The sequence below is a fragment of the Parus major genome, chromosome 10 (genome assembly GCF_001522545.3).
Source record: "Parus major isolate Abel chromosome 10, Parus_major1.1, whole genome shotgun sequence".
Classification (NCBI taxonomy): domain Eukaryota; kingdom Metazoa; phylum Chordata; class Aves; order Passeriformes; family Paridae; genus Parus; species Parus major.
In genome coordinates, this window is record NC_031779.1 from 3,699,184 (window position 1) to 3,725,277 (window position 26,094).

At 39.8% G+C, this 26,094-nt stretch overlaps 1 protein-coding gene and 1 long non-coding RNA gene across 14 annotated transcripts in view; one reads left to right on the top strand and one right to left on the bottom strand.

Annotated features, from left to right (window-relative positions):
• The first annotated feature begins 21 nt into the window (after positions 1-21).
• Positions 22-19,101, top strand: LOC117244910. 5 transcript variants are annotated; one of them, XR_004498843.1, is made up of 5 exons: positions 29-132; positions 5,650-5,716; positions 10,712-10,765; positions 10,908-11,188; positions 17,635-19,101. It is a non-coding gene; the product is annotated as an uncharacterized LOC117244910 (long non-coding RNA). The 5 variants fall into 5 exon arrangements; XR_004498840.1 differs by having other exon boundaries at positions 30-153; XR_004498841.1 differs by lacking the exon at positions 10,908-11,188 and having other exon boundaries at positions 22-153; positions 10,712-10,874.
• Positions 19,102-19,617: 516 nt separating this feature from the next.
• Positions 19,618-26,094, bottom strand: part of TLN2 (talin 2) — a 130,720-nt gene continuing 124,243 nt past the window's right edge. For all 9 annotated transcript variants that reach the window (XM_015638948.3, XM_019007931.2, XM_015638947.3 and 6 more), the window contains 3 exons: positions 25,888-26,070; positions 23,591-23,716; positions 19,618-22,732 (listed from right to left, as the gene is read on the bottom strand). In XM_015638948.3, the coding sequence (XP_015494434.1) occupies positions 22,604-22,732; positions 23,591-23,716; positions 25,888-26,070 (438 nt within the window). In that variant the 3' untranslated portion in view covers positions 19,618-22,603. The remainder of the gene's footprint in view (positions 22,733-23,590; positions 23,717-25,887; positions 26,071-26,094) is intronic.

Consider the following 26,094-nt stretch of genomic DNA (forward strand, 5'->3'; position numbering starts at 1 on the left):
GGCGGCGGCGCGGGAAGGGGAAGGGCGGGGAACACCCCAGCCACGGCCGAAGGGAAAAAAAACCCCCACACATAAAAGCCTCCAATCCAGCTGGCAAACTAAAGAGCCCACCACAACAGAGCTGGAGTCACAGTGAGTCGACTGCAACAAGTGGTAGGCAAGGCAATGAGAGTCCCAGAAGGAGGAGACAAAAGGGTTGACCTGGACAAAGGAAGGGAAGTGAGGGGCGGGATGAGTGAGCAGATCAGTACAGGGCAGTGGAGGGAAGGAAGGCTAGGGGAAGGCTCCCGACTGGACAGCAGGGCAATACAAGGTGTGGGGAAACAAGGCAGGGCAAAGGAAGGGACAGGAATGGCAAGGAAATGCAAAGGAGGTGTAGGCCTGGCAAGGCATGGAGAAGGGGAGGAGGCAGGTCAAGAGTGGGGCATGCAGGAGAATGCAAAGCTAAGGAGGTTTAGCAGGGCAAGGCCAGGAAACTGTTGGATTGCCAAAGCAAGTGACAGGTACATTGAAGGATTGCTGGTACACAAAAGCAGCCAGCACAGACTGCTCTGTGTGGCCTTGATCTTGCATGGGCCATCTCTAATCTGCACCTAAAACACTTGGGTTACCTGCTTTCCTTGGGATGCAAAAGAGCTGTCATTCTGGTCCTGAAGCCCAAGGGTGAAACGAGAATTTTGTGTCCAAAATTCAAGACAGGTGCCAGAAGAAAGCTGCCAGGACAGGTGGGTGTGCTTGCTCCTCTGGGCTTCCTGTGACATGCTCCTGAAACACTGGAGGTACCTGAAAGCCTTGAGAGTCCTGGGAGGAGCAGGCAGGGCAAGACAAGTTAAATTCCACAAAAAGAGGGGTATTGAATTCCAGGTGGGGGACGGGTGAGAAAGGTAATACAAGGCAGGGGAGAGGTTCAAGGGCAAGGCAAGAAAAGTTCTGCACTGGTGAGAAAGGAAACCTGCAAGAGAGCAGGATGCATGTTTTCCCAAAAGCAAGTTTTTTGCGTGTCAATAATCACTAGTGTATGGATTGATCTTCAGGCATTTGGCCAAAATGCCACATAAGGGAAATGGCAGTTTGACTGAAATCTGTCATGGAGGGTCCAACACTTGAATCAGAAGCTGACTCTCCATTGTCTACACTTGAAATAAGCTCATTCTTTCCTAAGGTAGAAAAGGAAACATAAGTCTTTGAAGATGTTTTCCTGAGGCAGCATTTTCCCTTTGTTTTTTATTTTACTCCACTCCTGTTAAGAAGTAGCTCCAGCTACAATGCCTTAATAACTGTGAAAGTCCTGATTTTGGTCTCACAAGCCATTTCATGCCAATATGATCTTTGAGACTTGAGAAGTAGGCCCAGGATCCTGAAGATGCATGTTTTTAAAACTGACACAGGCCTGTGCAGATCGATGGAGATCATTCACACTTCAGAACCATTGCTGTGGTAAAAAAGGAGTTTACATACAGCCGTGGTTCATTGCACCTGTGTCTTCTCCCCTCTGTGAATGCTAAAAGGCTGCCTGCTTTTATTAAAGCTGCTGCTGGCTGCATACAAAATTCAGTGTTTATTTTAACACAAGTGGAAGAGCTGCCACAAATGGCAGTGCACAATCATCTAAGTGAAGGAATGGCAAACGTGGGCATAGGGAGAGAATCCCCTGATGGAATTTAGTCTTTAGGAGAGAGCCAGGAGTTGTGCAGCCCTCCATCTCCTTTAGGGTACCAGTTTAAGGGTGAGGTCTTGGCAGACAGCTTCTGAAGAAAGGCAAAAGCATCAGAGGGAGCTCAGAGCTGCATCAGCCCTGGCAGATGCAGTTCCATAGCCATACTTGGCATTTCTCACTAGGTCAAACTTCTGGCTGCTTTCTATGCTGAATAAGGAAGTGTGAGTGAACACTGCCTCATGTTGCCCTTCTCATATTGGGATTATTTGAAATCTCAGACAATGGCAGAACAAGTCAAAATTAGCAAAATACTGTGATAGCAATTTTCATTAAGGCACTTGCTCTTCCTGGCTGAAATTTTTGATACCAGAAAATACCTTTTTTGAAAGTATTTCTCCATAGCAGTCAGAATGGGAAAAACTGTAAATAACAGAGAAATTTAGATTATGTCTGAAATTGAACAACTACCCTCAAAACCTGCTGTTATAGAAAACTTCATGGAAAGCAAAACTCTGATCTTTTGTCATTAACCCCATTTATAAACTGAGTCTCACACCCTCCCACATTTCCTTATCCAATGTTAACTTGCCTTTTAAAGGGCAGTGAAAATTTTCTTGTCCATTGTTACTGATGACAAATATTAACTCATCTATTTCTAACATCCCATTTATTGAGTTTGATTTTTAACATATCCCTTAATATGGAAATACTTTTACTCCTTCTGAATGTTTATCTGGTATTCCTGTGACAGGGGTTAATCCTGGCATTCATTTTTGTATGCAATTAATCCACTTAATGGGCATTTTTATGAGAGGCTGAAGAAACGTTATAGTGAACTACTCACTTCACACAAAGAGATGGACATCTACACAGCTGCTGGTCGTGTCAAACTGGAGCTCAAAGAAGCAATCAGGACACATATTTCTCTGCCAAGTATGTTATTTGAATTTAGGCTTGTGAATTTTGGGCTTGTGAGTCCCACTGCTTAGAACAGCTCCAGCTGTCTATCCTTGGGCTAGCTGCAGCTCTTATTGTGAAGAACATGGGGGAGGAGCTGGCAGACCTAGCTGACTATAAAGATACTGTAATATTTAGGAAATGTTAGTTGCTGATATTGGCAGGTTTCAGTTAAATGGCAGCGAGCCATGCTAGCTAAATATCCAACCCAATAAATCTAAAAGTATGATCAAAGGAAGCTATTTTTATACTTAAAGATACATATATTTGTGTGTGTGTAATGATAGTCCAGTACAATAGTATCTGCTTTAGTGAGTAGAGTGGTGGAAAAGTAACAGTTTTAGAGCAAATAATTTGGTTCTAAGGACCTGAGTTGGCCCTACATACGCTTTAGGGAGTTTTTTTCCAGACTTACTCCAGTCTTGTCTGGACTAAATGATGCTTTGGGGTCTGACCACATCTTCTGGTCTCACCTAAAAGTTACCGAGTGTGTGTGGCTTAGGGCCACCCAGCAATGCAAACAAAAGCACAGGAAGTAAGATTAACAAAGAGATTCACATCAAAACTACAGTCCTGAATCGAAAATAAAATGCTAATGGAGATGAATGTTACATCCCACTGGCAGTGTGAATGGTCGGTGCTGTACCATTCTTCTGATAACCATTTGCAGAGGAACCCTCAGTACCTTTAGATGTCAGTAATACCAGTAATTTTTGTTATTTACATGCAGCCTGACCTTTCTCTGTGTTTAAATGCCATTTCAAATTCATTGCTGGCTAGCAGGGTTTTAAATTCTGTTTAGCTTTCTTGTGGCACCTGAAGCTTGTAATGCCACACCATAAATGCACTGTGCTGCCCATTGTCTGTAGTGCTGTTTCTCAGTTTCTTTGCAGTGTTTTTTATCCACAGTCTCTAAGTCATTATTCAGCTTGGTCAATCTCTATTTTCCACTGGCTTATAAACTGGAAGGGAAAGTAAAATATGCTAAGTTGATGCTAAAATACCATGACATACCTCACTGATTTAGCAGGGAATAAACAAAGAGCAGATCTTGCCTTTTATAGATGCAAGCTTCTCTTTGCCAAAGTTGTATAATCTGCCTTTGCCAAAGTTTAATTACACACAGTGTTTGTGGGCCTTTGGAATCACAACCTCAGTTAATTTTTATTTAAAAAAAATTAAAAAAATCTGTGTTTAAGCATCTCCCCATAAGATTTTTTCATCACAGGCAGGCTGTCATGAAGGAATCAACTGAAAAATGACATATTACCTGTGACTAGAGATGCTCTACATCCTTTGAAGAGACAGCACATGTATGTAGATATTTCTGATCTATCATAGCAAATACTTCGCTCCATCAATGCCAAGGACAGGAGGATAAATTCTGATACCCAGGTCTTCCCTGATTATTTAGGGAAGATCAGTGAAATCCCAGTTCTCAAAACTGCCTGAATGCTGCAACAGTCAGAATCCACAGCAGTCAGAAGTGGGATAAGAGGGATCATGGAAGTTCCTTACCCTGTGATCTCAGGACTCTACAAATACAGCAGCTTAATCATGTCAGTATTGCTACTGAGCATCCTAATGACAGGCACTTAGGGAAACTTCACACACCAGGATATTTGGGATATGCTGAATGCCACAAAGCCCTGCTTATTATTATTGTAACAGTTCCTCAGAATACTTAAAAAAAAAGAGAAAGAAATAACTGATTCAATTCTGTTTTGGCTAAAGATTCATTCTTAACATTCAAGAATAGGTTAGTCCTGCTGTACATAACCACTCAGAATTAAGGGTGTTTTGCCAAACACTTTTCCTTCCTTCTATCACCACTCTGCTTCAGGTGCAGATAAACAGGCTGTTTTAAACTGAATTTTCCAAGCTTCTCAAGTACAACAGAGGCATCGACAAAACCTTCACCTTTTTCCAGATTTCCAAGGTCAGGCTGGGAATTTCTGTGCCTACTTGAATTAGTAATTGTTTTTTCAAATGCTTTTTTCCCAGCTCCCCATTTTTTTCATTTGGGACTACCACCAGTTACTTAAGAGTGAGGTTTGGCTGTTCAAGAGACAAGTGGCAGCATCTGGCAGACAGCAAGATGATGTAAAGTTTGGAGTGCTTCTTTCTGGCCACTGGAATGAGTTAGAGAATGGAGCTTGAATCAAAATCCACTAATCAAGATCCACTGTTTTACAGCTGCTTTTGCAGCACACCTGGCAACAGTAAAGTATGTTGGATTGCCATGCAGGATAGAATCCAAATGTTATAGGAACTTGTACAGCAAGAGATGGTGGTGTATATTGGATAATTAAGTAGCCCCACGCTCTGTCTGGCTTACAGATGTGAGCAAGGAAAAAAATGGTTTTGCAGTTTATTTGACATTTCTTGCAAGATAACATTGTGTTGTTGAGCTCATGGTTTATATTTACATGCCTTTTCCTGACATCAGACATTCCTGCTTACCCAGGACTACCCACTGACTTCTGACATTGGAAACTCAGACTTAAGTCCTTGCACTATTGGAATTAGTCAGGAATGTGAAACATTTCCCACATCTGAACCAAATGCAGTGCTGTTGACTGCATCATTAAATTGTAACCTTGCAATGTCAAAGTTGCTGCTAACAACAAAGAAAGAATCCCAACCTGGCAAATGAGAAGGAGCAGGGAAACTGGAAGAAGATGGTGATAAGCATAAGTGCTATGAACATGTCAGAGCAGAGCAGTTGCTTGGGGGGAAACTGTACCTTTCAATGCATTTCTGAAGGCATTAGCTGTGCTAAGTGAGGGTGACTTACTGAAGTATTTGGCCAGGGCAGGAGGGCCCAAACATTGAATGTTATGCTGTACCACAAGTTTGCATGGACATATTTTCTCTGATTTTGAAATTGCTTCTTCTGCCTGTCAGACAAGAAGAAGCCAGTGGCTCTGCAATTCTCTGAATCACAAGAATGAATTAAATGGGAGCTTGAGCATATTTCATCTTTATGTTTTTTAAAACGTGGTTTACATTTTCCTTTTGTCTTTCAAAAACAGGTACTAAAGGATTGATTCAGTGGATCAGATCTCCAGGGTTACATAAACTATCATGGCCTGAATTAAGGTAATTCTAATGAAGCCATTTTGGTTAACTGATTGAAAGTCTCATGAAAAATCTTTCCCAAGATGGTCATTATTTCATTTTGACACATTTGCACTTCTGTGTTTCATCAAATGACTGGTACTGGTGTGAGAAATCAGGGAATAGAAAAACTATCTGGATATTTGCATTCAAAACTAGATGTTACTAACTCATTTGTGTTCCCAAACCCAAGGGAACTTGCCAGGGCAGGGAATTTTCCTTGCTTTGAATTCTTACCTTTGTGGTCCAGAACATATCAACCAAAAATGAAAAAGCAGGGGATCAGGGATGTCCTAGTTTCTTGTTGGTCCCAGGATGTTGGTCCCAGGCTCTGTACATTCCCTAGTGCTGGCAGACTGTACCTCAGCAGAGGAACACTGGCTGTAACATTTCCAGCAGCAGATTGAAGTGCTTGACACTAGTGAGTGCCAGACAAAGTGTGTTACTGAGCTGTGTATGATAAGCCTATCTCCAACAGCAACAACTTCTGTAACTTACCCAACTCATTCCCATACCAATTGACATTTTAACTGCACACACACTGCCTAAAGGATCTCGGGAATTTGCCAAGGGATTAGTTCAGATAACTTAGCATTATCACTGTCCTACCAGCATTGTATCTTCTCTCTACAATGACATGCTTAATGGTATTTTCTAGTAAGCAGCAAGCCTCAGCTTGTCACTGTCCTTCAGGTTAAGTTTTTTAAATCTTGGCAAATAGAAGTAGGGATACTCCTGAATAACACTGCACTGCAGTCTGTTCCCTCACACTGACCTGGTAGACACCTGGTGTGCTGCAGAAATGCTTCCAGGGGAGTTGCCTAACTGGGTTGGGATGTCCTCTTTAATCCTGTTTACCTGCAATTATCTATGGTGATAAAAACATGAGTAGAAGTTAGAGATTGCTTTGAACTCCTTCAGAAAATACAGACAAATATTAAACTAAAAGGCAGGTCAACTGTCCAGCACAGTGTAGTGGTTTAGGTTTGCCAATCTGAGTTTCTTGGTCAATGCACCAAATCATGTAGTGGGTTTAGGGTTGGCTAAAATCACCAGTGCACTTACTAGAATTATGTACTCATTTTTTGCTGTGAGATATGAATTAGGAGGAGGACAAATCAGGCTCAAAACTTAAAAGGTATAAGGAAAACTTTATTAACAGAACTAAAAGAATAATAAGAATCAGAAGATAACCTTTAGAACGCTTTTCCTCCCCTCCTCATCTTTTCTTTCCCACTGACAGTGTAGAGACAAAGCCTGGGATTTTCAATCAGTTACTACCTCTACAATAGTCTTTCATCAGTTTTTGTAGGGAGAGGAGTTTTCTCTTGCCATGCCATTCTTCTTCTCAACAAGAAACAGTTCTCTTGTGGCTTTTTAATTTCCATGGATAGCAGCAGCCCAGAAAAAAAAAAAATAAAAAAATCTGCAATTGTGAAGCTCCTCCCATTTTCACAGCCTTCCCACAGCTGGGTTCATGGGCCATGTCAACTCATGGGGTACTATTTTAAGGATGAGCTGTTCAAAAGCAAAGCTTCTCTTCATCTGTCTCTGTGATCATCTCTGGGAACAGAAGTCTTCTTCTTCTTTCCCTGGGGGCAAAGGGTCTTCATCACTTTCATCTTTCTCTGTTCAGGCTTCTCAAGGGATCACAGATACTTCAACATCTGCTTTGCTTCATTATGGATGCCCCTTTGTCTACAGTTTGAACACTCCATCCCCCTGTGCTTTCTCATGAATTAAGGGGATATTCTAGTGTATCACAGTCCATCTCCATGGACTTTCCAGAAGAATTCCAGCCTGATACTGAGGCATCTCCTCATTCTCCTTCCATCTGGGACTTGACTCCTTCTTCACTAACCTTGGTGTCTTTACTCTGTCCTTTTCTCTCTCAAGAGAGGATCAATGTTTTGCACATTTCAGTGAAAGAGTTCATCTCTCTCCCAGTCTGTGGGTGGCTGGATGATCTCTGCTGGGCTTTGGCTGAAGCTGCTTACCATGAAAGCTCTTCAGGGCCATGCTGGGGCTGTGCCAAGATCTCAGGGGGCCTGGCCAGAACAGTGGTGGCCACTCTGGCTTCATGGCTGGTCTCTGGCCCTGCGTCCTTCCATTTCAGGCCCTTGGCTTCTCCTCCTTGTGCCTGGCACTGGGGCTGCGGTGGAGCGGGGCTGGCCTGACTGGCACCGTTACCTCCTCAAAGCTGGAAGCAAGAGAGAGATTTCCTGGCCTTGCCTGCCTTTAAAATGCAAATCTCACAGAGGCCGACCCAGCTTCTAAATGGTTTAATAGGTTGTCAATTCTCAGAGCCAGCCAGCTATTGGTTTCTGCCAGGCACAGAGGAAGCTCTTAGCAGCTTCTCTCAAAAAAATCATTTCTGTGGGTGGCTTTTTCCCTCCTCACCAAATATCAATTAATGCAAAACCAGCACACACAGTCCATGGGAATTCCTCTTCTCCAGGAAAATTGGTTCATGTCATTCCAAGTTAGATGCATATTTGCATCCCTGCAGAGCTCTCTAGGAACTAGAGCAGTGTAAGATCAAAGCACCTTTCAGTTTCTAGTGCATTTAATCTTACCAAATATCTCTGTGAGGTTTACATGCAATTATCTGACTTTACAGATGAGGTAGAGGCTAAAAGACGTGAGTGAGGTCATACAGGAAGTCTGTGGGAGGATGAGGTATGGAACTGGCTGTTTTCATCTCCTGGGTGAAGCACCACATCCAGTGGGACACCGGAGCTTTGCCTTTATCACTGCAGCAGAGTCTGGAAGAAAAGGAGAGTCCCTGCTGACAGTGAATGCATTCATGTGAACACATGCATGGAAAGAATGAAGGGAATTCTATGTGCAGGTTTACAGCTTTGATCCATCTGTTTATGGTACTGTGATGTGAGCAGAGTAAAGCAAGTCTCCTTTCTAGGTTTCTAGGGAAACCTAGAAAGAATGTAGCTCCTCTCCCTGCCGTGGTAGGTTCTGAAACCACCTGGGATGAGAATCTTGGTTCAAGCTGTAGGATATTTATTAATGTAAAATAATAGCTGATGCTTTTTCAGTGCCTTTGATTTGTGGGTCACACAGGAGTGGGGTGGAGCTTCCTTTGCTCATCGTTCTTCATTGGGAGTGGCTGATTATAAGAGGCCTGTAGGGAGCACAGGGAACAGGAGCAGGCAAACAGGGGCATGGCATGTTTCTGAGGGTGTGACACAACAGTTGGCACAGGAAGGGCTGCAGGTTTTTCTTTCTTGCTTTCTTGCTGTTTTTGAGTTTGTTTGGTTTTGGGGTCTCTGTTAGCAATGGTTACGTGATGTAAAATTGTGGTTAGTACAAGTGTATGTAACCAAATGGAACCCTCCAAAAAGGATGTGTCTGTACAGACCCATTCCTGTGTGGAATGTTTGAGTTTATCAGTGGTGTCAGGGGGTGTTGTGGAGGAAACCTGCCTGTGGTGTGAACAGGAGTGATCTCCTTTCACTGGTGGCCGAGCTGAGAAAGGAAACTGAAAGGCTAAGGAGTATTAGGGAAAGTGAAAGGGAAATAGATTGCTAGAGTTCAGTTCTTTCATCCTTGAGAGAGGTCACTGAGAGCTAGAGGACTCCTGTGCCTCCCCCCTGTAAGACAATTGAAGAGCACCTGGTAGATGAAGATTTTAGAGGTGTGGGTGGAAGTCTTTCCATGAGAAGGGGGCAGGAATGGTACCTTGGGGTAGGTGTTGTGCTGCATCTGAATTGTGGCTATTCCAAGGTATGTGTAAAGAAGGTAGTGTTCACTGCTTGGTCTACCTCACCCAAATGTATCTTTGGAGATACAAATAGAAAGGAAACAAAAATATGTTAAAAGATAATCTAACAAGAAATTAAATTAACATTGAAAGTTATCCCATTTTTTCAAATTGTTATAATTTTTATTTAAAATAGTTTTAGAGGTTATGTCAAATTAACTCTTTGCCCAAGTTAAACCTTAATTACCTCTCTCTAAAGAGAAAAAATAATTCCATTATCTATATTCAGTAAGAGAAGAGAGGGGAAAATTGCCAAGAGCCATATAGCTCAGTGGTAGAAGAAATTCAGCTCTAAGGCTTGAGGGCTGTAAATCCTCAATGTTAATGGAAGTTTTACACAGTGAAAGAGTGAAAGTACAATTCCTGCATAGCAGTAGTGACAGCAATATGGGGGAAAGCTTGGCATATTAAAGCACACATACAAATTCCACCCAGCTCCTTGTTCATTTCCCAACATTTGTTAAATTCTTCCCACTTTCCATGGTTTATTTAGAAGTCCTTGCAGATGTTTTAGATTTCATCTAATCACAGGCAGTGCTTATGTTGTTTTTGTAAAAAACAATATGAAATATGTAATTTAGTATTAAGCTCCATTTTCCAAAGCCTCTTGTTCCCCTGTACCTTTTTTTTTTCATGTTATCCATTATAAAAATGGACTAACTAGAAGTTATTCCACTATTATTTTCAAGCCTTGACCATTCTGTCTGTTGGTAGACATTTAATCTATCTCTGTAGTACAGTGTGGAATTGTGCTCACTAGTATATTTACAATTTCACACTTTACCTGAAGAAAAGTTGTGATGCAGTTCAGCATTGTTTGATTAAGAGGTTGAAGTGTAGTTGTGGTTTGGGATCAGGTGGTGGAGGACAAGCAGCAGCTTTTCTAGGCATAGAACCAGCTGACACAAATGGGAGAAATCAGAAACACTTCCTAGGAATAACACTCTTCCTGCTTCCCACTGCACATCCCTGCAGCTGGGCAGTGCAAGCAGCATCAGTGGCTGTGAGTGAGCAGTGCAGGAGCAGCACTTGTCTCTGCCACCCCTGCTAGGATGTGGCTTGGTGCCCTGCTCCAGCTCAAAGCCTGCCTTTGGCAGGTTCCAGATCACCTTCATGCCAGAGAGGTGCTAACAGATCAAAGCAGCTTTGAGAGGAGACAAGTTTGGAGCAACACTAACAAAGCTAATTTTGTTTGGTAGGATGAGGTCAACTGTGAGTTGCTGCTGAAAGAAGAATTCTCCAGAAAATCCACTGTAGGATGTTTACCTACTTTCTTCATTCCCTCTTCCCTTCAGTCTCTCTGCTCTTCTCAAGCAAAGCCAAGTTAAGATGTCCCAAGCAACTGTAGGCTGGAAACACCAGGTAAGTTTGACACAGCTTTTCTCTTATGTTCAGTCCACAGGCAAGGAACAAATGGAAAATGAAAAGTGAAGCTTCACCCAAAATCACTTCCTGAAACAATCACCTTTCCATCAACTCACCTCTCTTTGGTGGGCAAAAAGAGAGTGAGCAGACAAATGTGAGCAGGAAATGCCTTCCAGTCAAACCCTCCCGGTGATCAAGTGCAAAGAGAAGTGGGTCATTCACACAGGCATACAGGAACTGTCAGCACCAGCAGGCTGAGTGAAGAGCAAGGGGAAAGCTCCAAGCTCACAGTCAAATCATCACCAGAGCAAGTAAGTGGAGGGAGAGTCTGAGATTGCAAGGCACAATGGATTTGAGTTTCCACAGTGACAGCACTTATCATCATATTAATAAATTCCATGTTGTCTGTTGTGGCATTTGTCCAGTAGGTGTGAGGTTTCCTGAAGTCCCAGGATTTATTCCCTGGTGAAAAGGTGCAATTCAATTGAAGAACAAAGTCATGGAATTGTCCTTTCTGGTTTGGTACAGAAATCCAGATACTGTTCTGTCCCACAAATGAAAGGAATTCAAAATTCACATACAGAGAATATAGAACACTTGCAAAGGAAGACCCGATACTGTTTTGCATGAAGTTTCAGCCACACCTGCACTCCAGGGTGGAGTTTGCCTGACACAATCTGGAGGCAAGTAGGATCTTGATAGTGACTTTCCTCCATTTAACACAGACCTGTATGTTAAGAAAGGTACTAAGCTTCTAGCTAACTCATGTGGACTCTCTCCCTCAGCTATTTCTCTCCTTGGCTCCTGGAAGCAGCTGGTTTTAAGTGATATTTATAGAGCAGGGTGTGCTGCTAACTCATCCAAACAGTAGGCCTCCTGCTTGTAGCATGCAGAATTTTCCAGATCTTATTAAATGTTATTCTGGGCACTGGTCTATACCCTTATGAAATTCCTTACTGAGCAGATTATAAGGACAGGCAGTGACCCAATAACCTTCATTTTCCTGGCATGATGCAATAGCTGTTTCATGCTCAGGAAGTCGAGCGGGCTGAGCAGAATGTGAAATGAGCTGCTGAAATTCCCAAGTCAGCATTGTGTTTCCATGCCACTGAGGGTAGAATTTCCAAGTGTAGAATGGTCCTTCAAGTTCTGTATTTTATGAGGTCAAGCTAAATGCTTTCCTTTTATATATGAAGAGGGTGATCTTTGCCAGAGTCTGCACTGCATTTGCTCTTGTTTTGATTTCTGCTTTGGTTGAGAGCTCTGTGTAGCAGGAAATGCAGTTTTCAACAGCAGTTCAGGCTCTGCTGGAAGGCAGCCCCTGCAAGAAGCAGTGAACTGCAGAAGCATCAAAGCAAGTTAGCAGCAGCAGACTCTGTCACTCAAATTTCTCCTTTCTACTCAGTCTCTGCTTTAAGACTATATTTGATTTGGGGCAGTGAAAACTATGAGTGAAGGAATAAAAGAATAAAGCTCTGAAGAGCTGGCCAGGCTGTGAGAGAAGTGTAAGGATTTCAACAAACCTGAGTGGTGAAGGGCAGGTTATAAACACCCAGAATTCTTGACAAGAAAAAGCTTTAAGAGCAGTCTACAGTGAGAGGAATGACAGGTTTGTCTTTACGAACAAGCTGTGGGTCTGCTGATAGATGAAACTAGCACTGAGAGATAAAAGAAAAAAATGGGATGGATTCCACTGATTGGTGAATGGAAAAAAGGTATTTGCCTTTAGAAACAAACTGTAGGTTTGCTGATAAATGAAATTTGGTATTGAAAGATGAGACAATGGGGAAACACCAAAAATTCCATAAGAATTAAAATTAAGAGGGAGGGTTATACATTAGAGGGGAATCTCAGGTATCAGGCATTCCAGGAACTCTGTACCTCTCAAGTACCTCAGCCTATGAGGAAAGAGAGAAGGGACATGCAGCTGGGAAATTAGGATAAAAAGGAGGGTGCACCCTCCAAAAATCAAGAGACCTCAAGGGAGTGCCCCATGGCCTCTCCCTTTATTTGAATAAAGTAAAAGGACTCCTCTGTCTCCTTTTTGGACATGAACCTCTGGTGTTTGTGGATTAATTTTCCTGACAACAGGAATCTCCAGCAAAGTATTAAAAAGTATATTAAAACTGGTAGATTGGGTGAAAGCACCAGAAAACGTTCTCTACACTTGCAATGCTACACTTGTAGTACTTGCAATAGCAGAGAAATGGACTGGATGTACTAACACACTTGTACATGCATTGGTTTAGCTGCAGGGACTGCAGTAATCTGGGAAATTGTTTAGATTCGATCATTCAGGATGATTACCCTGGAACCCTAACACTGGGTTCCCATCACAATGTAAATGCTCTGTAAAGGACATAAAAGCCCTGAGGCCAAACCCTTACTGTGACTGTTAAAGCCTGTTTCTCATTCTTGATGTCAAAAGCAGGTTGATTTCTCTTAAGGACTAGTCCAGAATTTTCTTCCTGCCTAATCTAATTCAGGACAATATATATCAATTCCTCTTATGCCAACACTACTGTGAATTTAAATAGCACTCTGATTCCCAAATCTGCACTCATCTTCTTGCTGTTTTTATGCAGAGGAGCCATATCTGGCTCATTCTCTCATGCTTAAACAAAACACTTCTCCCTTTGACTCTCAGAACAGACTCTCATTTCTTTTGATTTCAGAACTTCTGCCCTTTGAGATGCTGTGCTTAGCAGCTCAGGATTTCTGACCATGGAAGTTTCTGTAGGGGAAAAAAAAGTTGTCAGAACATTAAAAACTACCTAGAATGAGTCCTGCAGGAAGCAGCTCTTTACAGAGCTCCTCAGGGCTTTGGGGAAGCAGAGAGGCTGAAGAGCTGCCAAGTTGTTTTGAGCTAAGAGACGAGTTTTTCTTTGAAAATCTCAGCGAAGCAATGGAAACACATTGTTGATGGAAGGGGCTGGACAATTGAAATGAAAGTGGACAATTACTGCTAACACAATAGAATTTTTCAGGGATCATATAATGTGTAGAAATAAAGCTGCAGCAGGATGCAAAATTTCTCCTTAGGGCTGCAACATAAAGAATAGTCTGTTCTTCGTCCAGAGGAAAACTAAATTAGATTAATACTATCCCAAGCAGCGAACAAAAAAATGCCAGGCATTTTCTGGATGTCTGTGTTATTACAGGGAACAGCCAGGGATGAGTTATTTGACTTTGAGCTATACAGCTGTTAAAGTTCTAAGAAATTAAGTCATGGCTTTTAACATGCCCCAGTTATTGCATGTATTTCTGTTTGAACTCTGGGATGGCTTGGTCTCTCAGAAATGCACAGATGTCTCAAAAGCCACTATTTACTTTTCTGCAAGATCAAAAGAGACTAAAACAACATTTGAGTTCACCTGATTTTAAACATAATTCTGTAATTCATCATAAGTAGTGTCACTGCAAGTTTGACCTACTCTTTCAACACTGCTATTTTTACTGGTAGGGAGCAGCTAGAGATGCTGTAATCCTTGTCTGGAAGCAGATATCTGAAACAAGCCTCAAATGGTTTGCTTGCTGTCTCAATTTATGAATTTTTGCAGTTTTCCTAAATGAGTCTATGAACTTGAAGGCAACACAGCATTTACCTGCTAGGAAAATCCAAGTAAAGTTCACCCAATCTTTATCTTGTTTCCCTTTTGCAATACAATAAAGATGCAGCAATGTCTTTCATTGTCTATTAAAGGATGGAAAGCTGTTCCCTCATGTTTTCACCCCCTGCCTTTGGTCACAGGGGTTATTTTTTTTTTCTCCAGCACAGGATTTAGACTTGCCTGTGCTGCAGTGTTTGGCCAGCTCCATTTCTAGGACACATTCACACATATCCAAAGGTGTGCTGGCTTCTCAGTTCCACTGCAATAATGTGACCCACCAGAGAGAGACTTCTGCAAATCACAAAGCCACTCCCTAACCTGTGCCTGCCTTACAGTCCCAAAAGGAAAATACAGACAACTTTCTGTTCTGTATCCAGCAGCTCTCCCTCCACTCAGAGCAACCAGGATACCAGGAACCACACAGCATCTTTGGCAGGGAGGAGGAAGGGTATGAAACAACAAAATAAAGAGGAGTACTTGCTGTCTTTACCAGCTGACATTGTGAATCTACACAGGGATCAAACAGTTTGAACTCTGTTGCAAGCAAATACTTTTGAAAAATGATTAACTGGAAGGTTCTCTTTTAATGGGTGTTATCCTTAAGGTAGGGAAGAAGATCTGAATAGGCTCTGATCTCTTCTGAAATAGGTACCTGTTTTATTGATCTCTTCTGAAATGGCACCCTGTTTTATTTTACAAAACATTTAGTCTACAAAATACTCAGCATATTCAGTTTATCCAGTTCCAGTAGAGAAGTAGAACATCCTTTGAAGATAAATTTTTGCATCTAGCCTATTTTCAAATAAAAAGACCTTGGACAAACCAAAATATGAGGGATCTGGTCATGTAGTAAGGAGCCACTCCTGTGATTTGGAAGAGATCTGAGATGACTCCTGAACAGTCAAGAAACTAACCAGAATATTTTCTCTGTGGCTTGAATTGCTGAGCTACAGCTTCTGCAAGCACCACAGGCATATCACAGCAGTGGTTTAGTTTGAGAATTACCCTAAATAGCCTTATTATCACCACTAAATGAATGAGTATGGCAACTGGAATGCAAGCCAGACACAATGGAATGACTGATGAAGCTCTTTTTCTGAGGTCATCTTTTTGAACTCTTTATTTCTTTCCCCACAGTTTTCACATGTGAAATCTCAGTAACACAAAGTCCCAGATCAGAAAAGATCAGCAATATAGATGAGATCAGCAACATGTCATTAAAGTTATTACTCACTTCCATTCTTCTAAGGCAAAGAGAAACATTCTGAAAGTTACACTCACACAAAGATTTAGCTAAAATCACAACTGACTTCATAAAGCAAAAGTTCAGTCTTAAAAAAAATTATGTCTTAAAACAATCATCAGACTGGATCTCAAGAAACTCTTTTAGAGTTTCTTTTAGAAATATAGTGTCATTTTAACTAATTTACCATTAAAAAATGCAAACAAAAGATGAATATTTAGAAGAGAGAAAATACTTGTGCTTATATAGCTGAAGGCAAAGAGTAAGTAATTGCAGACAGACCAGAATCACAGCAGCTGACCAAAGGCAACTCTGAGTAAACTTCAGAACAGGTTCTGTGGCTAAAAGTGTCACACTAAAGGCTTTAGTGCCTCAGGATTCTCATTGTATTTTCCAGGAAGCTTTGGGAAAGCAGGAGGCTGATTTAAACAAGCTGCAGAGGTTTTGTCCATATTATTAAAGCTGTCACTTCTCTTGTAGAATTAGTCAGAGTAAAAGTGCAGTAAGTCCTAAATGGAAGGGAACTGAGGCTGGTACCTTAAAAGAAGTGGTTAGAAGATAAGGCAAAGGCAAGGAACTGAGCAAAAATTCTTGCAGATTAAATTAAACTCTGGAAGACAGGATGTTTGTCTAAAGCCTTGGCAGTGAAAGATGGTTGTTCTTGGCTCTAATCACAATCACTGTTTAAGTCCCTCTGCTATACAGTTACCAATAAAGAATGCATTTGATTTCTCTGGAACTGACACAGTGCAGAAACATTAATGCAAAAAATCATGTATATATTAACTGGATGGGAATATAAGTATTAACCCTTTCCTGAACATGGCTATACTGGTCTACCTAGTTCTGTGTAGATCACATGAACTGGACTGGCTGTTGCATTAAGGACAACCCCCTTTATGGGCTTGAACAAACTGTCTCTCTTCCTGCAACATAATTTTGCTATCTGTAAAACAGGAGTGACTCTTTTGTAGTGCTCTATAAAGGACAAATAAGAAATGGTTTCTAAGAGTAGATTGTTTTTATTAATGCTTGAAATCTACTATGTGATCTTGGAATGAGTATGATGAGAAGGTGGTTCTGGTAGCATTGCACAAAGCCCATGGTCCAAGCATTGTCTCTCTAAGGTCTGAAACACTGCCATTTGGAAATCTCTTAAGCATGGGCTTAATCCCAAATTAAAGCAACTGTACTGTAGACAGAATATGAAGGATTTTTTTTTAAACAATGTAAATATGTGCTACAGCATTTGGTGAACTAGGAATAAATAATTTTACTGGTATGGAACCAAGGCTGATAAACTACTATCTGGCAGTACATCCTTTATACACATATGTAATGTACTTCTGGGCAAACTGGAAAATGTACAATACACTGCAAATATTTATAGCACACCCACTGCCCCAGGATCTGATCATTCTTTCCAAGACTTAATCAGGCCAAAAGTTTAATGACTTATGTTCAATTAAATAACATAACTTAGACTATGCAGCCTCTTTTCCACAACTTGAACATGCCTCTGACTGCTAATCCAAAATTAACATTGGATTCAGTATCATGAGTGAATTTTCATCATCAAAAGTTCTGGCCTTTTGAACTTAATGCTCCATGTAATTTTTTAATAAAGAGATGTTTAACTTTACAGAAAAACCTGTTACATATAACCTTGCCAAAAGAAACTTCCTTCACCTGCATAAACCCTCACAGTGGACATTTTAGAATGGTACAAAGTCAGCAGCCCTTATTATCCATTTTAAAAATAAATATACTTGAAGAAAATAAACAGGATGGAAATAAAATGTTTGTAAGATAAGCTTTACATCATCCAAATTAGGCAGTATGTGGGTAAACCCCACATCATATGTATTTTTCCTGCCACACTGAACACAAGTTATTTCCACAGGTGGAAAACTGAAGTGTATATATCAATAAAAGATGTTCCAGGAGGAAAGAATTCAACTTTCACAAGAGAAAGGTAAAAGCAAACAAACTTGTAAAGAAAGGTAAGGTCAGAAGGGATCCAAGCATATTTGTGGTTTAGTTTTCAAGTCTTTAGGTAATACTGTGCAAGCAAAAAGGATTCATTTTCCTAGAGCCTCTAATGTAGTGCCTGGAATGTTTTGAACACAAATTAGAATTGTGCTACACAGAAAATAATAACAGGCAGAAAACTTGCTAAATTTCTTTTTTCTAGTAGTTTAAAGTATCTATTTTCACAGATATTTTAAAATATTTTAGCCTAAAACATGTTTAGGGCCTCTATAGCTCCCTATCAATTAGTCAGCTAACCATCACTAAAAAGGAGCTTTTCCAGTCTTGTTTCTGTTGTGAAGAACGAGTGGAAAAAGCTATTACACCATCAGAGACATAATATACACATCTGGTGAATCACTTGATGAGCACACAGAATGCCAGAAAGCTCCCTGTTTGACATGAGTGTAATTATGCCAGAAACAGCCCCTTTTGGTAACAGCATTAAAGCACTTGTGATGCAGCTGAGCAGTAGCAAGGTTTCTTCCACAGTGGCAGAGTTTTCATATGGAAATCTGGAGTACCTACACACACACAGAGTTATATTTGATTTGGAAAAAATGTTGAATGAAATGTAAATCAAAAATATAAAAGCAAAACTTGCCTTCTCCCCCAAAAACCTGAACAACACCAAGTATCCAACACCTTTGAATAACTGGTGTTTGATTTTTCTATTTGTGTGGTTAATGTGTACTTTAAGGATATTGAATGGTCACAAAGTATACCTCATACAAAGATACTGACATATCATAAAGTAAGCACTCCTGGTTTTGTCTGTGCAGCAGAACTTGAAATGGAATTCTCCTCTGTCACCTGGGAATTTTAAGCTCTTACAGGCAATTTCAGTCTTATTTTGCTTAAGGAGCAAAACAAACCTTTGCATGACCACCAGTGCAATACAAGTCACAAATACCTGCAGGCAGAAGAACCCAAACCTTTCAAGGGGCTGATTGCTGGTGAAGACCAAACTAAAATATATTAATTATTTTTATTTTAGTGGTGTGTCAGCATGACTACAAACTTCATTGTGCCTCTCTCAGGGGTAAAACTTTAAAAGGAAGGGAAGACATTTAAGCAAAAGCTGAAACCCCTAGAAACTCCAGCATAAAATTTAAAAACTATCTTGAACAGAAGGTTCTTCTACTGCAATGAAGTGCACTAATTTGAGAAAAATCAGGGTTTTTTACTGCTTTTCTATTTTTTAAAATGTTTTTAAAAAGTGGCATGTTTTTATAGCTCAGTAAATGAGGGCAATTTGTAACAGAGTTGTGCCTCATGTGACTATACAGTTTTTGCATTTGGCATCATAAAGTGACACAGAAACGTGTTGTTCCATTAACATGACCAACCACAATGCATTTAATGTAAATAACATTAACATGGAAATGCTGGTTTCAGAAATCATGACAATTATGGGCAGATAACTCTGTTAACCACGATGCAATCACATAAGGAAGAAAACTTTGCCAGTGTACCTGCCCCTAAACCAAGCCCACTCCCAAACCCAAGAGATTACAAAATATGTAGGGATGATAAATGCCACACTCCTGGGCTGAATACCTTTAGTTTGATAAGGACTGATGAAAAACAAAAGGCACTCATGATCTGAATATTATGAAATCATGATCTGATATTTAGCTTGAGAATGTTGCTAGATTTATGTACTCCTCCCTTCATTAGGAATCAAGTAATGAACATGCAGAAAATCAAAGGGAAAGATAAAAAAATATGGAATTCAATTACTGTTTCAAAACTTTTCTTTTGAGGCTTCTGATGTATTAAAGTTAGCTAAATGATAAAATATTCAATTTTTTGAATAATTGGGGAAATGACAGACTATTTGTACACAAAGAACTTTGAGGCATTTTGTTTTTAATTTGCATACAATTCTCCGAGTGAATTCCACATGAAGAAGGGTGAGATACAACAGAGCTCATTCATCATTTCACAGGTTAACAGAACAAAGTGAACATCTGTCCTTCTTGTTAATTAGCATCTACCCCTTAACTCCAACTTGTCACTTCCTGCTGCAAGTTCCCATGCCAAAGAAATGGATGGACTAGTTCCAAACTTCACAGATGTCCACACATGAACTTCAGCAATACTGCAAATTATAACAGCAAGAAAAAAGTTGAAAGACTTTGGATGACCTTATATTCTCTTTATGGTTCAATGAAGACCCAAAATTCAGAGTAAAAAAATACTTCAGTTGTCCAGCTCAGCTATTCACCTGACTGTGGTTCCTCTATGGAACACACAGTTAAGGAAAAAATACTTTCTGTCATGTAAGAGGGGGCACTAAGTCAGAAACAGAGAAGTCTCAGAATAGCTGTGCTAAAATGAATTTCCCAAACACTTTTCTCTGGAGCACAATTTGAACATGCTCTTACCTTCTACATACTGATAAAGCTTTCTAGCTATATAATTTCCATACATAGTTGCATTTGATAAGTTTTTTTTTGGCTTATATCAAACTGGCAAATCCTGACCAAAGTATATTACATCAGTATTATACCTACAATAAAATAGTGGCATGGTGTTAAAGACAGCATCATCTTCATGCTTTAATGAGATCAAATAACAGTTAAAGGTAGGTTGAAAGGGAAGCAGTAACAAATCTGTCTTGCAGATCTTTCTGAAAAAAGAGATCAGAAAGTGAGGCTGTCCAGGTAAGTCTTGAAAGGCATAAGCTGCAAAGGACTTGAACCTACCAATAGCAGCAGAAAATCCCCATCACTAGAGCAGTCTGTAGGTGTTACAGCAATAAATACCAGTTTAGCCTTCTGTCCAAAGACTTACAGGAAGCCTTCTTCTCAATGTAGGATTCCAGACATTGACACTGTTCACAGTGAGTTGAACAAAAAATCAAATTGACTGTGTTGAAGTAGAAAATCAAAGAACTCAGAATTGCACATCTCTGATAGTCCAGGGTTTGCATTTGCACACAAGCCTACACACCACAGCACATCTGTCAATGCCAGTGATTCCATTTGGGATATACCAGTTTTTTTCCTCTCATGATTGTGGATTCTCCAGCAACTCTACTGAATCTGAAGTATGTCAGTATCAGAGAAGAGATAATAAAAACCTTTTTACACTTCAATATTTATTAATTCTCTAGCAATTTTTTTGCTATATATTTAGTACTTATGTGACAAAATTCCTGATAATTCTGTCTCATGCAGGTAACTTAAATGAAGAGTTAACACTGTCTAAACTGATGAACCTAGCACTAGGGGGTTACTGGGGAGGCTACAAGACAAGTATTTTCTGCAGCAACAACTAGGTGGGTATGCACAGAACACAAGAGGCTCAGCTGAAGGTACCTGGCAGGATCTAAGGACAGCACAGCCTTCAGAAGGACTGGAGGGGCAACATCCTCTGACCTCAACAGACTTACCATTATTGTTTAGGAGAGCTTGAGTGGAGCTGAAGACATGTTGGAAACTAATGTTAGGAGAGATGGTGTTTCTGGAGTTAGGCAAATAGTTTTAGCTTTTTCTACTCAAAGTTGCTGTGATTTGTGTTCTCTTTGACATAGTAAAATATGTTACTCTACCCAAATTGCTATTGTTTAGGTCACAACAGAGATACTGAGAGCATACTGTACCTTTCTGCAGCTGAAGACAAAGATTGCTGAGAGATTGCTGCTATTTCTTCTCTGCAATTCCTTGGTGAATACTTTTTCATCAATAGCAACTATGAAAAAAAACTCTCTAGAGTCCAAATTTTTAAAAAATATATTACAGGAAAAATTGTAAATCTACTTGTAAATCATTCGTTTCTCCTACAATTTCCACAGGTTTCAAAACATAGTAATTATAAATGTAATTATTAAAATAATAACAAGAGTTGTGATAGTCTTTTGTTGTACTGGGCATTTTCCTTTTTTAACTGAGATACATTCTAATGGAAATACCACAGTACGAACCAGATAATTTCAATTAAAAAACAAAATGCAAACTATTCAGTCTAATGTTAGAGCACGTGTATGTGTGTATAATACTGTAAAAGTAGTCACACATTAGAGGTATATAATTGAAACAGCATTTTCTTTCATGAACCTGCTATTATTGAGGCAGTGACAAGGTTTCAATTTCTTTGTTTTTTGAGCTCTTTAAAGAAGGGCTATTGCCACATTTTGTAATCCTAAATACTGTACAAGCAGAAGCTTGTTGGTATCAGGTAAGGAATAATACTAGTAGTGCAAACAGCTGCAGAGACAATTCCTCCAGTTTTGGGGTGAACCAGCTATATAACACTGAAAGAGGATAGGCTTCTTCTTCAAACCCACACTTGTGAGTGTTTCTCCACTCAGCCATACATCCTTCTCCATCTTGGTCTTCTTTTTACAAGGGTACTTGGGGGAGAACCACCAGCTCATGTGATATTTATCATATGAAAGATTCCTTGACCTTTTTCCTACTTAATATTATCAATGTTTTAGAACAAGTCAAGGAACGATAAATACCTCAAGCATCAGGAAAGTGACAATAATACTGACTTAGTATCTTTAGTAAAAAGTGAAACATTCTCTCCTGAGATACAAATCAAGGGAGGAACAGGAATGATGAACCTAACACTGTACCATTATTTGATCATCATGCACCTCAGCTGAGCAGATTGGAAAGAACAAGTGTTTATTGCCCTCTGCTCATCCAAAGCTATGACAGGCAGTTTATTTAGCTAAGTGCTTGGCATACCAGTATGCTGTCAGAGCAGTTCTCAATGTGCTGTCCCCCTTTAGCTTATTTCTTTAAAAGGGAAAAAAAAAAAAAAGAGAGGGAAAAAAAAATAAAACAAAAGAGTAAAAAGGGAGAAAGATCTCAGCAGGTTAACAGTTAACCCTCATCTTCTCTCAGCTCTGTGGGTAGAAACTTGTATTGCTGTTGGCGGATCTGAGCCAGTTTCTTCCTTGCTTCTTCCAGCTCTCTCTCCTTCTTCAGCATTTCTTCTTGGGCTGCAATAATCTAGAAAACAGAAGCAGCAAGGAATACTGTCTGTAAAATAATATTTCTTTCTCTATGACACCACAGTCACAGCTGGCCCTTGTGAGCATTCTCCAGAGAAGCACCAAATTTCAATGACTTCATCAGGAGTTGCTCAAATTCTTCCAGATGTCAGGACTAAGCCATCAAGAAAAATATTGTATTCCCACTTGTTTCTTAAAGAGGACTAAAAATAGAGAAAAATTTTTTTAAAAAAAACCACCATAGTTTCACCATGCTGTGACATTCACCCATGATGAATTTTACAGCTCTGCACTCTCCCAACATGATGGGGGGTTAGAACATGTAGAATAAGCACTATGTCTTTACATAATGTCTGAGTGACAGTAAAATTGAACATTCTTTACTGCAGCTATCCACAGTATTTTTCTGCATCTCAGAATACCAAAGGAAAAATGACAGTAGTGCAGAAATAATCAATCCCAGTATCTTTTAAGTAGTGAGTACAGTATATGATGTACCTCATTCATTATAAGGAAGCTAGAAGTTGGTACCTCAGAGCCTTGAAATCTACCTTTAAATATTGTTATTATTTCACAATAATTACTATGGTCACAGTTTCTGTTTCTTTGCTTAAATATATGCAAAATCATAAATTTGGGAACATTTAAACTACGTAAGAGAATTCTGAAAAAATTCATTCATTTAAACAGAACAAAACTAAAAGCTATTGGACAATGCTATTAATTATTAATATATAAATCTCTAATATAAATATATTTTATATTCTATACAAGTAAATAATAAGAAAATATATAAAAATATATATTATATATAAATTGTATTTTATTTTGTATTTTTTTACTTTTTTGTACCAACCTGAGCGATGCCACCCACAAACTTGGTTTTGACCACAACATCATCATCCTCTGCTTTTCCAAATGCTGCTTTTTGGGCTGCCCTGACAAGATTGTCTGATGCACGCTTGACAGCATTTCCTGCAGCCTTTGAGAAAGGTAAGAAATTCAGTAATAAATAAAATACATAACTAACATGCATTTGTCTGAACATCAAAACAAACATGTGCTTGACTGCACAGGAAAGGTATGGGGATTTTTTCCCCCCAGTGAAAAGCAAATTAATCTTTGAAAAACAGTGGCACAGAAAACAAAATTCCTTTGTTTAAGAAGCTGAAAGCTGGAGAAGTCACAAATGAGATTTTTTTTCCCTACAGTTTGAAATAAAGCAGTGGATGAAATTACAAGTTTTATTATACTAATCAGACCTTTTTTTAAAAAAAAAAAAAGAACAGAAACTAAAAGCTAATGCATAAAGATATTATAAAACAATTAAGTTTTCGAATTAATGGGCTTTAATTAGGGCAATTTATCAACCTCCACAGCCTACACAGTTATCTCACATTCAAACTTTCATTTCTTAAAAATTCTCAGATTTCTAAAGAGAAACAGTCAAACATTTGTAACACCTTTTGTTGTCTGAACTGGATACTGCCAGCAGGCCAAACCAGGCTGCTCTCACATGCTAGAGACACTAGCACAAGGAAATGAAGCCACAGCTTCCAACCTCCCCCCTTGCCAGGAAGGACCAGCTCTGAACCTGTCCCCCCACCTTTCCCCAGTCCTAGCCCATATTTCCAGCTGCATCTCACTTTCAAGCCTGAAATGACCCAAGGATAAATGATTTGAAATTTGCTCTGCTCAGTCTGGAGCTCACCCAGAAAGAATGGAAACATTTCCAATTGTTTCATTAAATTTGGAAGATTCTGCAACAGTGCATTCCAAATTCTCATTCATGGGAAATGCAGTTCAAAGTGGGGTATGAAGGAAAAAACCAAGACACTCAAAGTCCTGAATCCAACCTATTGATTAAAACTATATAAAAACATTTTTGCTGGGGGAAAAGCCAGCTGAAAAGTCTCAGTAGTTTTGGCAAGACCACCAGTAAAAATATTTAGCAGACATCAACTCACTGTTTTTGCAATGATGAAGGACATGATTTCCAAGTGCAAACTGCTCTTTCTCTCATTATTCATTCTGGGACTAAAATGAAGCTTGGTAAAATGGCAAAGTTCAATTTCAGTCCATGTTTGGGTTTGTTTCCTTTTCATATTCCCTTCCAATTTCTCACATTCCATGTCTATTTAACAATATTTGCCCATAATGACTGAGAACCCTGGATTTCCTGTCAGAGCTGAGAAATGTCTCTAGTAGTTGATTTTTTCCTGTTTCTATTGTTGGTTCTGCATTTAAAATTCCTTCAGACCCATCTTGGCATCTAGATATTCCAGACCAGATTGCACTATGGACAGCACTACCTTCCAGTTACTGACACCTTCCCCACACCTCAGCAATGTCAATCTACATGGATCCACTGTAAGGCACTAAAACCATCTCAGCCCTAGAACTGCCCTCTGACATGCCACTATTTTCTGTAGAAACAAACAGATTTTTCACAGATCATTCATATATTTATTTTTTCCTCCTAAATATTTAAACCATTTTTCTACTTTGAAAAAAAAAATGATGACATCAGTTCCTCATGTCAAACAGATACTTAGTCAATATGTATTTCTGTTGAATTTGATTCTGCCTATCCATATGTGAGCTGTTGCACTGAGTGTCCATTGGTAGCAGCTGGGCAAGCAGAAGAAAAAGGGAAATTTTCACTGTTCACCAATGGGGTTATAAAAAAGCAGCTGAAATAGTTCTTATGTTCCAGACTGAGCCTGCAGGGCATGATGTCAGAGAAGGCTGTAATCATTTTAAAAACTACCATCCTCAAACAAAACTTCTAGAGACATTAGATTTTACCCATCAAAACACAGTGTTAATTCAGCAGGAGTTCAGAGAAGCTCAGCATGAAATGGATGTGTAACATGAAAGGGAGGGAGTTTTATGTCAAGAAGCTCACTCAGACTTCAGCTGAGAAGTTGCATGGGATTCTCTTCTTATTTTTGTCTAACAATGAATTCTCCACTTTAGAAAGACTCTGTCTATAACTGCTGTCTCTTGACTCCTAGAAACAAAGGGTGACTGACCACAATCTAGGCTAGCACTTTGAGAAATACTTTGTTGAACACATGCATAACCTTGGAGTGGTGAACCAGTGTTTACACAGGACTACCATGGGTTTTCAGTAATTAACAACACAAATACCTGTAGCCTCCTCATGGCTTCAGAGTCATGGTCAGCCTTCACTTTGCAGGCCACAAGCAACTGTGCTGTAGAAGCTGCAACTTGTTTGGCAGATGAGATGAGTTTCTCCTCACTAGCATGGCCTTGAACTGAGGCATTTGCTGCTTCACAGAGATTGCTGGTTGCAGCTGCCACCATTCGGGCCTAGAAGGCAGTAAAAAAAGTCAC